Raw genomic sequence first — 14,541 nt, 5'->3', positions numbered from 1 at the left:
TAGTAATTGCCCTAATTTTTTCTTGGTAGGCAGGATGGGCAGCATGCAGAAATGACAGGGTCAGCATTATTTTGCAAAGCTTTGTCCCGGTAAGTTCAAGAGGGGATAAGGCAGCAGAGAGCACCCACTCCCAATAACACACTCTTCAACCCAAGCAGCTCTCCACTACTGCTGAGTCAGGACCCTGAAGGCTAAGCAGAAGGGGTTTCAGTGGAACTGGGGATAGTGGGAGAGCATGCCACATCTTCACCTAAGATGGCATTCTGCTTAACTTCTCTGCCAGTGGAAATCCAGGTTTAAGATAACAATATAGGTGCATATTTGACTATTAAAAGCCTAACACTTCCCTGGCCCCATCTTTCTGTTCCAGAGAAAATATGTGGTTATTTTTTGTGATTTTTAGCATTGGCGAAAAGTACTGTACTGACAGCTATGGAGAATGAAGTCCACTATCAACCAAAGAGTTATATCCTAGGTGACATTCATCCAATCTTCCTCATTTCATTTAGAACTGTAAAAGATATTCAGCAACAATGTCCACTCTGTCCTTGGTGCCTCTGCTGAGACAGCCAACAAGACTGGTTGGTTTAGAGGTTTATGGGTCATGGACAGCTGTCCACGAGACACAGAGCACCAACTTGCTTCACACTGATCACTGAGCAGAGAGGATGCTTTAAAATGGCTTATGGACCTCACTAGTGACTGCCCTAATTTTATCTATAGAGTGTTGCTCTGCAGATGCCATACATAAGAGGGAGAAAATGAGCAGCTGTCATAAGGCTGTGTCTTGTCATTTAGGTGACCAGTTTTTCAAAGTGAAAAACTAGGGACTCCTTGAATGGGGGAGATTTGGACAGCTAAAGAGTTGGTAGCCGATCTCCCTTCCCCATTCCAGACTGAAAAAAGTGGGGCAAATATAGCAAATGGTAGTGTACCCAGAATGATATGCTGATCGGGATTCTTCTAAAATTGGGATAAAACCTTAGTTTTATTAAAACAGGCTGAGAAAATGGAATGTCCCAAGCCATTTTTAACATGGTTAGATCCTGTCTATGCTATCCAAGGAAGCTCTGTTATACCCTTTTCTGGCAAATACCTTATTCAAAGGCAGCTGTCTAGAAAAGTGGAAACACCATTTCAAATTGCTGTATAGAAAGAGCCAAAGAAAACTGTGTATTCCTGTAGGTTGCCAAAGATCTTCTTTCATCAGGGAGAAGAGCTAAACATATCTTATTAAATTCTTTTTAAAATCAGGAAAATGTGTATTGTAGAGAATATAATGTAATCTGTGCAAAGGTCCTGTTTTTGTGATTCTGTTTTGATGTTAACCTGAAGGATCAGTGACCCTGAGGCCTGGTCTACACTGGGGGGTGGGGAATCAATCTAAGTTACGCAACTTCAGCTACAGGAATAACGTAGCTAAGTTGATATGCTTAGATTGACTTGCCGTGGTGTCTTCACTGTAGGGTGACCAGATGTCCCGATTTTATAGGGACAGTCCTGATATATGGGGCTTTTTCTTATATAGGCTCCTATTACCCCCCACCCCTGTCCCGATTTTTCACACTTGCTGTCTGGTCACCCTACTTCACTGCGGTGAGTCGACTGCTGCCACTCCCCCATCAACTCCGCCTGCACCTCTCATGTCAGTGGAGTGCAGGAGTTGATGGGAGAGCGCTCGGAGGTGGATTTATCGCGTAGCGATAAATCGACCCCCGCAGGATAGATTGCTGCCCGCCAATTTGGCGGGTTGTGTAGACATACCCTGAGTGTTTTTTGCTTAATTTGAAATGAAGAAGAAAGCAGAAGCTTGTTATAAATCAGATTAATAGAGAAACTGGTTATCTGATGTACATGCTTAGAAGCAGTTAAAAACTACTAAACATTTTAGATCTTCCCCTGCCCAGATAAATTTGTTTGGTACACCACACACTTCTCTAAAGTAATTTTCTCCTCAGTTTTCCAATTATTTCCTACTCTCTTTTAGTCTGTTTTTCTTCATAATCCCTTCTAATCCTTACCTTGGAATGAAATTCCACCCTCCCGCCTGCAAAAGTTCCTGATTTTCCTCTTTACCAGCACCATGCAAAAAAACATTTTTTTTGTTGTCTCTCCTGAAGCATACTAGATTAACATTTTTCTTTATAAACCATGATTTAGAGGGCACATTTTATGGTAGTGTTGTGTTATGCTTTTGTGGGTGACCACACATCAGTAACCTACAGAATACTTTGGCTTGTCAGAAAAGTCCTTTCCTGCTATGGATGACTACATAAACTTTCCTACTCTTTCTCATTGCAGAATTAATAATACATTTATTTCTACCTTTGACTCTGCTTCCAAGTATAAACAGTTGATGCATAGCTTAATTTTATCAGGTGGTGATAATTTCTATTACATTAACTTTTGCAGGAACAAAATTCTTCTCAACTTGCATTATACACAAAATGCAATAACTTCAAAGAAAAATAGTGAGAGATAAAAACAGTAAGGGGAAAATTCTTGCTCAAAAGTGAAATACCTGCTATTCTGTATTCACCAGTGAGAGCTATTGAATTATGTCTGGACATCATCTTTTTCTGTACCCTGTAATAATTATTTTACTTTGGGGAGTGAGGGTGGAGATTGAAGTCTGTGTGTAATGTAGCTTTCAAGTAAGTTTCCTTAGAGAGTTGCATCTATATTTTAAACAGAAATATTTCTACAGGGAAAAATAATATTGTGATATACAGAGATGAATGTTTGGGGCATACAGTAGGTTTTTGGCTTTGTAGAGGCTTTTAACTGTTGCTTGGTCTATAACTAGGGAGTTGGTGAACAATTGCAGAACCTTTCATCTCTAAGAAACTGTGTCAAAACCAGCCTAGGTGAAAGAAACAAATAAATCCTATCTGAGTGTTATATGTGAAATACTGGCTCCACTGAAGTTAATAGCAAAACTCCCTGCCTTACAAAGAATAGACTGGTGGTCTCTCCTTTTGTGAATGATGGATGATTGTGACAGCAGTTCAGGGTGTAATGAGGAGTTGTCACTACTTGCCCTGCAACCCTAGGTGTCTCACAATGTTTTGCTGCTGTAGCTGCCAAGTTGGGATGTTCACAACAATCCCACAAGCATGCAAGTCACACTCTGAGTGTCTGTGTGCTAGGCACACCTGGTTCAGTAGTTTGGACCCCAGCAGCCTATTTACAGACCCACAGCCACACTCTGGCTTGCAGCAGCTTTGGTTACTATTTGCAGGGTAATACACACTCTTAATCCCGAATTTTCCCCAAACCAGGTGCTCTATAATATCCTTCCCTCCACTGGACACTTCAGAGAAAAAAGATTTGTTCTTGTAAAGAGACAAAAGCACATACAGTTTAAATACACCCTTCCATTTAAACACAGAAGTGAATTGGTTTATAATGGAAAAAATGAAACATGTTTATTAGCAATTGGACATAGGTTAAAGGATGCCAAGTAAAAGAAATAGTTTGAAAGGTTTACAGGCAAATAAAAGTATAAACATGCATCAAAATGTCTAAAGCTTAATCTAGCAAGGTACATTCTTTGCGTAAGTAGGTTTCTCATCTATCAGTTCCCGGACACTGAAAAGTGAAATACTTGCTATACTGTATTCACTACTGACTTTTATTGAATTATATTTGGACTTCATCTTTTTCCTGTACCCTGTAATAATTATTTTACTTTGAGGAGTGAAGGTGGACGTGGAAGTCTGTGTGTAATGTAGTTTTCAAGTAAGCTCTCTTAGAGAATTGCATCTATATTTTAAAGAGGAATATTTCTACAGGGAGTATCTATCAATCTTTGGTTGAAGGACCCATCTTTCTCAGCTTGCAAGAGTTCTGGCCTCTTGTGTCTGTTTAGTGATGGATGCCAAAGATGTCACCTGTGCTTGCTTATCTCTTCCAAATTTCAATGACCTTGCTTTAAGAGGCAGGATGACCTCATGCTGTTTTTTTCCTTCCTGTTGGCTTCCCATCCCCTTGCATGTAAAGTGAGGCTTCTGTTGTTTTGACTCTACCATGCTTAATTTGCATAGGAGACAGGTAAATAGCTGCCTTCTCTCTTGTCTGGGAGAGCGTTTGTTTCTTCATGTTTGGACACAGACTTTAAAACATAATATCACTAAGAATCCATATTTCCTCATATAGTGTTAACATAGACATTTCAGAGTGCTGTGACCTCACTTTATACACTTTATAATAGAGTAGTATTGTATAAATTAGTTGGTTCAATTGCTTATTCTTGAGGTTCAGACCCCTTGTCTTTATAGACCAATAAACCTTTGAAGCCCTTCAAAGTTAAGTTTATGAGAAAGGGAACCCTGAGTCTGATGAAGGAAGCTCCATGCTCTTTCTTCCCCCATTTGTGTTTGCTGAAATACAAATTATTCTATTTCCTGCCATATCCTCCCGCAGCTGTCTTGATGTTCCTGTTTACTGCTTATCTGTAAATTGAAGTAAACAATAAACCTGTTTTAATAAGTCCCTGGCTATACCTGGCTTACACATACTTTAGTCATAATTCCAGAATATATTCATAGCTCTTAATATACATCATGTATGTGCATCAAGCAAGAATATTAATGACCAGAGAGTTGTTAGTTTTCATATGATAACTTACAAGGCACATTTTGTACAAAGATTATTACAATAGCGTGGAGGATGTGAATACAGGAATACTTAGTGGCACAATGAGTCGTTGAATCTCACTGTGGCTGGGGAAGATATCTCACCTGATCACCTTCCTGTAGGCTCCTTGCAAATATTCGAAGTAACGGCAACATTTTGCTCACAGTTTATATTGTAATTCTATAGTAATTTCACTGACTTTAATTAAGTTACTCTGGATAAGTAACTGCAAGTAGCAGTTAGCCCTACATTTGATCACCTATACCACTTTAACAGTGATTCCTGCCAGCTTTATATTAAATGTAGTGTGGCAAGGCACCTTCTCAGTCTCACCAGCCTCAGCTGTTTTTTGCCTTGGTGAGATGGGCTTGGGGTAAAACAGTCGCTCTTGGCTGCACTAGGGCAGTCTGCCCTTCTCTTAGCCAGTGTTTTGGCCTGTTTTTCTCCCTTATGGGAGAAAATGCAGCCTCCCCTCCTGGAGGGGATTGCTCCCTTGCTGCTACTCCTATAGCTTGACTCTCTCTCTATATATATATTTTTTCACAGGGGAGGGTTTCCAAAGGTCTCAGGCAGCCCTTAGTTAGAATCAGCTGATCCTAATTGACCTCAGGTAACTCCCTCTCAGCTGATCTTGATTGACCTGTAGTCACCCCTCCTCAGTTGACATTTAACCTTCTGACACCGTTTTCTACCCCCTTTTCCCTACAGCGGTCTGTCCTGAATTTATCACAGTAATTAACAAACGCAGCTCTTACATTCATTATTAACAAAAAAATGTTCAATTGAGACTGAGAAGAATATCTTAGAAAGCAACAAATCAAATGGCACAAATTAAAAAAAATAAGAGAAACACAATGCAAAACAAACCCACTTTGTCTCCCACCTCTAAATCAAAGACAGCTGTATGTAATTTAATAGCACTTGCCTTCTTATTTAAACAATAAACATTTCACCAAACTGCTGTAATGAATTACCAGTCCTATGAGTTCCCCATAAATAAAAGATCAGGAAAGAAAAATGTCTTAAATTAAAGTTTATATGATACATGTCTTAGATCCCTTTCTCCAGCAAATGTATAATAGATACATCTCACTCACTCCCTTTCCTTACATAAATACACCATTGTGTGTTTTCTCCCTTTAAAAAACATCAATATTGCAAAAAAGAGATATGGCCCACCTCTCAGTAAACAACTTAAAACTTTGAATATTAATCTGATCCTTCATACATAATAAGTAATGTATGATGTAGTCTGTGAAAATTTTATTGTAATTTTGCCTTAATAAAAATCTTAAACCCCACCCTACCCCAAACCATCACCCTTTTCATCCTCACTCAACTGAGGATATAGTCACACACTCACAGTGGAATTTGGGGTTTTGTATTCTGTCACAAGATCCACAGGGTGCAGCCTGGGACAATGGGACTGCTGTGCCCCCTTAATTCTCTCCAGTTCTTTCACAGTGCTTTGCTAGAGACCAGCAGCAAGCCCTTCCAGGTGCTGTGATCACTCAGCACAACAGTATGCGGATCCCCGCACCCAGCTAGATTGCATGAATGCTCCCAGACACTCATGAATCACACACAGAAAAGCACCAGCCTAATCCCCCCAACTCCCAGCACTGCACCTCAGGAATATACCATCTTGCACTGCTCAAGATGAGCAGTTCAAATTTATTAATTGGTTCAGCACTTCGTCAATGGAAAGTGGATATACACCAGTCTTTGCAATACCTGAGCATATTTGCCACACACTTCATACAAACTCACTAGTAAAGATAAACTGTAAAACAGATTTATTGATTGCAAAAGATAGATTTTAAATGCTATTAAGTGATAGGCAAAAAGTCAGTTAGTTACCAAAATAAAATAAAATATAAGCATGCAGTCTAAACTCTCAACCCTATTAGACTGGGCAACAACTAGACGAAGCAGTTTTTCTCACCCAACTGGATATTGCCGCTCATAGTACTTGGATTTCCACCTCAGAATCTGGGCCAGTCCCCTTTGTTGGAGGCTTCAGAGTGTCCTTCTTGATTGCAGCATAGATGGGTGAAGGAGGAAGGCCAAGCATGTGGCCACTGTGTCTGTTTTATATCCTCAGTCCTATGTGCTTGGGGAGCGCAAGTTCAGGCATGTCTGGGGGCATTGCTGAGTCTCCAGACAAGGTTGAGCAATTCCCCTGGTGTGGCCTCATGCAGGTGAGTCATTACATTGTAGCTCCCATGCTGGACAGTGGCTGCTGATGGGTTGTTTGACACCTCTCCTGGGTGTTGGTTACTTTCCTGGCTGTTGCCTCTGGGGAGCTAATATCTGGCAGATACCCCAATGTACAGCATGTTTTAGTGACAACCATACAACACAATTCTCATAACTTCATATGCATTAATAGTATACACATATGGATAGAGAAATGACTTTCAGTAGATCACAACCTTTCCCCTGATACCTTACAAGGCATGCTTTATAGGTAAGATCACAATTACATTGAAATGAGGTATATGGGGATTACAGGACACTCCCTCAAGGTATAGAATGTCACATGTTCCCAAATCACTTAGGCTCTTTTGAGTATGAAATTTCTATCCAGGTATGTCATATCCACATGTGGTCCAGTTGTTTGCACAATATTTTAAAACAAAAACATGCATTTGGAAAAATAAAAGGCTTTTTCATATTTCATACCTTCAAGGCAACTTTCCCACCATTCCTTCATCTTCAGACTGTGACTTCTCTTAAGTCTTGGACTGAGACAGTGCATAACCTTTCTGATGTCCCTCTGTACAGATGTGAATTTCACCTTTTGTGTATATGATTTATATTTATGTAACACTGAAAGAATCAGAAGCACAATGCTGCATGTCTGCCATGCATAGAACTCTTGCTGAAACCAACTTCACTTCTCTTCTTTTCTCCAATTACTGGAAGACTGTGTCCAGTTCTGATGTTCACAAAAAGAATGGTGAGAAACTGAAAGAGATTCAGAAAAAAGTTACAAGAATGATTTGAGGTCTGCAAAGTATATCCAACAGCAGGCTGAGAAGTCACTTGATCACAGTCTAAAAGTACCTACATAGACTTATAGACTCATAGACTTTAAGGTCAGAAGGGACCATTATGATCATCTAGTCTGACCTCCTGCACAATGCAGGCCACAGAATCTCACCCACTCCCGCCTGTAACAAACCCCTAACCTATGTCTGAGTTATTGAAGTCATCAAATTGTGGTTTGAAGACCTCAAGCTGCAGAGAATCCTCCAGCATGTGACCTGTGCCTTTGGGAAAGAGATTTCTGATAGTAAAGTGTTCTTTAAACTAGCAGAAAAATGCAGTTTGGGAAACGCTGGTCTCTCCCGTGAAATCTGTATAGTATAGGGCAAAAGTACACAAAAGAACGGATTTCATGGGGAGAGACCAGATTTCACAGTCTGACAAGTTTTTCATGGCCGTTTATTTGCTAGGGCCCTACCTATAGCACTCAGTTTTATCTCTAAGGCCACGTCCAGATTAGGTATTAAAATCGATTTTAGATACGCAACTTCAGCTACGGGAATAACGTAGCTGAAGTCGAATTTCTAAAATCGAGGTACTCACCCGTCTGGACGGCGCGGCATCGATGTCCGCGGCTTTCCGTATCGATGCCGGAACTCCGTTCAGGTTGATGGAGTTCCGGAATCGATGTAAGCGCGCTCGGGGATCGATACATCGCGTCCAGACTAGACGCGATATATCGATCCCCGAGCAATCGATTTTAACCCGCCGATGCTGCGGGTTAGTCTGGACGTGCGCTAAGTAAAATGAGAAGTATAGTATTATAAAACACTTTTTATTAGAATTGCATTTTAAAACAGGGATAGAGAGCTATCTTGCATAAGGTTGATTTCACATTTTGACCATAGAAAATGTGGAGGCCTCTATTTCAAATATATTTTGAAAATTTTCAATCATCTCTGGTTTGAGAGTGAGCAGCAATTCATTGTCAACCATTCTGGGGTGCCATTATGTACTATACTACACCTCTGCCTTGATATAACGCTGTCCTTGGGAGCCAAAAAATCTTAGCGCGTTACAGGTGAAACCGCGTTATATCGAACTTGCTTTGATCCACCAGAGTGCACAGCCCTGCCTCCCCGGAGCACTGCTTTACCGCGTTATATCCGAATTTGAGTTATATTGGGTCACGTTATATTAGGGTAGAGGTTGTGACAGACCCAAACCAGTGGGGTACAGGAGTCTGGTAGAGGGCAAATATACTGGTCACTGGCTGAGTAGTTTTCTGTTCCCTGAATGACCAGAGCAGGGGCTGCATTAGAGTAATCAGGAACCTGCTAGAGCCAATTAAGGCAGACAGGCTGATCATCTTCAGCCAATCAAGGCAGGCTAATCAGGGCACCTGGGTTTAAAAAGGAGCTCACTCCAGTCAGGTGTGGTGGGGAGCCAGAGAAGAGGAAGTGTGTGTGAGGGGCTGGGAGCAAGAGGTGCAAGGAGCTGAGAGTGAGAGGGTGTGCTGCTGGAGGACTAAGGAGTACAAGCACTATCAGACACCAAGAGGAAGCTCCTGTGGTGAGGATAAAGAAGGTGTTTGGAGGAGGCCATGGGGAAGTAGCCCAGGGAAGTGTAGCTGTCATGCAGCTGTTACAGAAGTACTATAAACAGCTGCAATCCACAGGGCCCAGGGCTGGAACCCGGAGTAGAGGGCGTGCCCGGGTTCCCCCCCAAACCTCCCAACTCCTGATCAGACACAGGAGAAGTTGACCCAGACTGTGGGGAAGATCATTGAGGTGAACAAATCTGCCAATAAGCGCAAGACCCACCAAGGTAGAGGAGGAACTTTGTCACAAGGTGTATATATAAAGGATGAATGATTAGAGCAGGTTGGTAACCTTTGGCACATGGCTCATCAGGATAATCTGCTGGTGGGCCGTGAGGCATTTTGTTTACATTGACCATCCACAGGCATAGACCCCCGCAGCTCCCAGTGGCTGCAGTTCACTGTTCCCGGCCAATGGGAGCTGCGGGAAGTGGTGCAGGCTGGAACTGCAAACTGCGGCCACTGGGAGCTGCATTATTATGTATGACTATGTTCTACTCCACAACGGAGGGTTAGCACAGCTTCTCTAGGAACTACAAATGGTGGGAGGGATTAAGGTGAATTACTAAGACTAACCAACTCTAGAGACGTACCACACCCTGAATTGCTTTGCATATACTGGTTTAAGGTGGGTTTTCCAGCGACCAACAGACAAAGGGCTTTTGGCAGAAAAAGACTGCAGGTAAACTGACTTAGCCTTTTTTTCTGATCCAGCAAATGGACAGAACCTTCTGTCCAAGGGAGAGAGGCCGACCCTTGCCAAAGAGTTGGAAGGACTTTGACCTACTAAGGCCCCATAGATAATGCTGCGAGTCTGTCACGGAGGTCAGAAGTCATGGATTCCATGACTTTCTGGGATCTCTGTGACTTCTGCAGCGGCTGGTGCGTCAGTCTCGGGCAACTATGCCTCCCCCACCCCAGCGTCCTGGACCACGTGCCACCCCTGCCCCCAGCAGTAGTGGGGGTTCCGGACCGTGCGCTGTTGCCCCTCCCAGCAGCAGCAGGGGTCTTGGGCCGCAAGCTGCCAGCCCAGCCCCAGAGCACCCAGGGTGCCTCTGGGCCACTCCCCAAGCACCCAAGATTTAGTCAGGGGTATATAATACAAATCATGGACAGCTCACAGGCCATGAATTTTTGTTTACTGCTCCTGATCTGTCCGTGACTTTTACTAAAAATACCCGTGACTAAAATGTAGTTTTGCAAGAATGATTTGAGGTCTGCAAAGTATGTCCAACAGCAGGCTGAAAAGTCACTTGATCATAGTCTAAAAGTACCTACATGGGAAAGAGACTTCTGATAGTAAAGCGTTGTTTAAACTAGCAGAAAAAGTCAAAAGGAGATACCATGAAGAGACAAGAAGGTGAAGATTTTTAACAATGAATACTTAACCAGTGGAATAATTTACATAGCAGTATGGTGAATTCTCCTTCACTTGAAATCCTTAAATCAAGACTGCATGTCTTTCTAAAAGAAATACTGTAGCTCAAACACAAATTATAGGCTTGATGCAGAAATTGCTGGGTGAGGTCCTGTGGTCTGTGGTATAGGAGATCAGACTAGATAATTACAAGGGTCTTTTCTATCTCTACAATTTGTGAACTTCCATCTCCTCTTCTGATATTCCTTATGTAACTCTGTCTAATAACATTTTTTCTTTTACCCTTTTCTCCTATACAATTTACCAAAATAAAGACAAGGATCTGAAAAAAAAAAAAGCCTCATAGCCACTCCTCTTTCTTAAACTACTGTAAAACTGAAACCATTTTGCTTAGTCCAGTGTCCTATAACTAGGGCCTTACCAAATTCACGGTTCATTTTGGTCAATTTCACGGTCATAGGATTTTAAAAATAGTAAATTTCATGATTTCAGCTATTTAAATCTGACATTTCGCAGTGTTGTAACTGCAGGGGGCCTGACCCAAAAGAGGATTGTGAAGGGGTTGCAAGTTTGTTGAAGGAGGGTTGCAGTATTGCCAATATTATTTCTGCGCTGCTGCTGATGGCAGTGCTGCCTTCAGAGCTGGGCTGCCAGAGAATGGTGGCTCTGAAGGCAGCGAAGCAGAAGTACGGGTGGCAATACCTTACTATGCCATCTTTACTTCTGCGCTGCTGTTTGCAGGGTGTTGCTTTCAAAGCTGAGAGCCTGGCCAGCAGCCACTGCTCTCTGTCCACCCAGCACTGAAGGCAATGCAGAAATAAGGGTGGCAATAGTGTAACCCCCTTACAATAACCTTGCGACTACCCCACCTCTTCTTTTTGGATTAGGACCTGTGACTAAAATGTAAGCTTTCTGCATGTGTATACGAATTTTTGTTGTGTTCTTATGTTTGTTGTGTCCTTATGTTTTCTTTTGTGTAATGCCTTTACCTTGAGAATAAAGATACTTGCTTAGAAAAAGCAGTGTGGTAACTTGTAACTGCTGGCAGTACACTGATCGTCGCCCTTGGAGAGAAAGCAAAGCGCAAGTGCTGACCTTTCGGTAGGCTGGCTTGCTGGGGATATCACAGTGTAAGGCAGGGAACTGTGCAGGTTAAAAACCTCTGGTCAGAAGACAGTGTTATAAGGGTCCCTACACGGAGACTGGTGATTGTGGGAAATTGGAGACCTGACTGGGAATGCCTGGAGTGTATCACAGAAGTGGGGACACAGCAGCAGTTACCCTGAAATGGTGATATTGCTAGTCTAGGACTCTTGAGATCTGGGCTTTCTTCCCTGCTGTGCCCTGTGTGACTTTGGACAAATTATTTAGTCTCTGTCTTCTTTAGATCCCGATCTGTAAAATGGGAATAATATCACCAGGGTGTTGTGAGGCTCTCTCTTTCTCTGAGTGTATATAATAAAGATTGTGAGGTGCTCAGTAACTATGGTAATGGGGCCCTATAATTACCCAGGTTAGACTTTAGGATTTGACCTGAATAGACTGTGCAGAAAATCTTCATTACACAAGCATCGTTTCTTGCACAAAGGGTCATGTACTTATGCCACTGTCTACTGCATGTGTAATATATTATATAAATGACAGAGGATGTTTGATTTATGAATTTTTAATTCTGTAATTGGTTAGTATTTATTGTTGGTGTGTGCTGTTGTGTGGTATATGTTTATATGCCTATAAGAGCTATACAGCACCCATGGCTAAGCTTTGTTTGTTTACAGTATTTTAAAAAATCAAAATAATTAGTGTATAGTGGAATAGAAATGAACTTACTATTCATTTGGTGCTTTCTATTAAGAGAAATCTAAAACCGGAGCTTTTAAATTAATATAATTATCAAATGTGTTGGGCCAAATTCTGTTCACACTCAAAATGGTATAAAGCAGGTGTAATTTCGTCAGTGTTGTTACTTCAGACTTACATCATTATAACTGAGTGTCGACTATGATCCATAGCATACAAACCTGTATTACTAAGCTAAAACTATGTAGTCTGTGGATGCTGTTGCTTAGAACCAGCTGTGATTAACTTTGTGACAATTGCTATTAGAATATATTTCTATAATCCTTACAACATAAAAGAGCTTAAAGGGATAGAACTGTATTAATTCATTTGATGTCATATTGCATTTTGCTGCATACTGTTGTTGATCAATATATCAGTGGTGTCAATGGCATCCTATCATCTATAATGTCAGCATCATGAGTGTGCCTTTACCTACTCTATGTGACATTTCCTTTTGTTTCTTTAGCTGTAGCAACTTGCCAGATGCTGAACTATTCCCATTTTTATTAGATTAGCATTTACATTAATATTTTAAAATAAATATATAGAAAAAACAACCAACCCAGTTCCCAACACATCACTTGTTGTAGTGCATAAAATGACATATCAATCATATATGTCAAGTCATGTCATAATATGGTATGTCATATTATGAGGACAGAATATACTCAAAGTATTCTGTTATTTTTTAGATCAAAACACTTTCTTATTTTCTAGATTAGTGTCTCCTATTCAAATTGTAATTAAACAGTTTGACAGTTAAACAATTATTTTCTTGTTGAAAGTGTCAAACTACTTCATTACATCCCAAACAAGAGACATTTTCAACAACAAAATAAGGTGCTTTAATCTGTATTAAGTAACAGCTGCCCCAATTTTTTTTGTAAATAAAATACAGTAAAAATAAGGAAGTAATTGTTTTGAATATTATACTTTGTCTGCATAATATGACATAATCTGATATGTGAGATGCACTACCACTCCTACTAATGAGACATGAAACATAAAGACAATAAATAATATGAAAAGGAAAAAATTAAACATATTTTGTTCTGAAACAGATTCAAAAAAATTTCTAAACAAAATTTTAAAAAAGGGATATTTTATCAGAATTTCTATTCCACAGGAGATTTCAAAAAGATTTATGTTCTAGTTTGGAACATAAATTTCATTTTTTTCTGAAAACAGTTGAAAATCCAAATTTCTATCTCTACCACTCTGTTTCAGATTACAAAGAGAAATAAATCTAACATGGTAGCTATGGATATTAGATAAAATGGAGGTTAAAAATGTTTTCTTTTCTACAGAAAATACAAAGGACATTCTGGTGATTTATGAAGAAGAGGCAGAAGAATGGGCTTTGTATTTAAAATCACTTTTCAAACACATTGTAAAGGAAGAAGGAATCTTACTTTACAACCTAGAGACTTTATCTTTTCAGCATCTGGAGTCACACTCTCTATCCTGTTATAGATGTAAACTTCTCATACTATCAAATGGACTTCTAAAATGCCTGGATCAAAAGAGAAGATATTTTTTGGTCAGGGTCCTCGAGCCTCCAGCTAGGGTAGTGATTCTACTTTGTGGGGTGGAGAACTCAGACGTTCTACATGAGATACTGACTTTAGACCAAAGAAGCCAAGAGATCTCCACTGATCAGGATCCCGAGGAATATCTCTCCATTGTTGCTGGTGTTATTCAACAAGGTAATTTTAAATTTTAATCCTGCTGATGATATATTTGTCACTTAATTATGATTAAAGTTATACTACTCTTAGATCCAGAGTAAGGAGTATGTAACTTTGGAAAGTCTAACACTTCAGTGAATGTTCTTCAGAAGCTGTCTGATGAGCTTAAAGGGTTCAGATAATTATATCAATCTAATGCCTGCCATTAGTATGGCTGAAAAATGTGTATGCATGTCTCATAACTTTCAGTAAAAACAGCGAGTACTTATGACACCTTAGAGACAAACAAATTTGTTTGGGCATAAGCTTAGGTTGGCTATAACCCACTTCATCAGATGCATGGAGTGGAAAATACAGTATGCAGGAATAAATATACAGGACATGAAAAGATGGGAGTTGCCTTA

The 14,541-nt window shown here is 40.5% G+C and overlaps 1 protein-coding gene across 4 annotated transcripts in view; it reads left to right on the top strand.

Annotated features, from left to right (window-relative positions):
• Positions 1–14,541, top strand: part of BANK1 (B cell scaffold protein with ankyrin repeats 1) — a 293,349-nt gene that overhangs the window by 30,708 nt on the left and 248,100 nt on the right. For 3 of the 4 annotated variants that reach the window (XM_050944421.1, XM_050944422.1, XM_050944420.1), the window contains exon 2: positions 13,757–14,155. The exons of the other annotated variant lie outside the window; for it this stretch is intronic. In XM_050944421.1, coding sequence (XP_050800378.1) covers positions 13,757–14,155 — 399 coding nt within the window. The remainder of the gene's footprint in view (positions 1–13,756; positions 14,156–14,541) is intronic. 4 annotated transcript variants of the gene reach the window in all.

The sequence above is a fragment of the Gopherus flavomarginatus genome, chromosome 3 (assembly GCF_025201925.1).
Source record: "Gopherus flavomarginatus isolate rGopFla2 chromosome 3, rGopFla2.mat.asm, whole genome shotgun sequence".
In the NCBI taxonomy this organism is placed as follows: Eukaryota; Metazoa; Chordata; order Testudines; family Testudinidae; genus Gopherus; species Gopherus flavomarginatus.
This window is presented reverse-complemented; position numbering and strand designations above follow the sequence as displayed.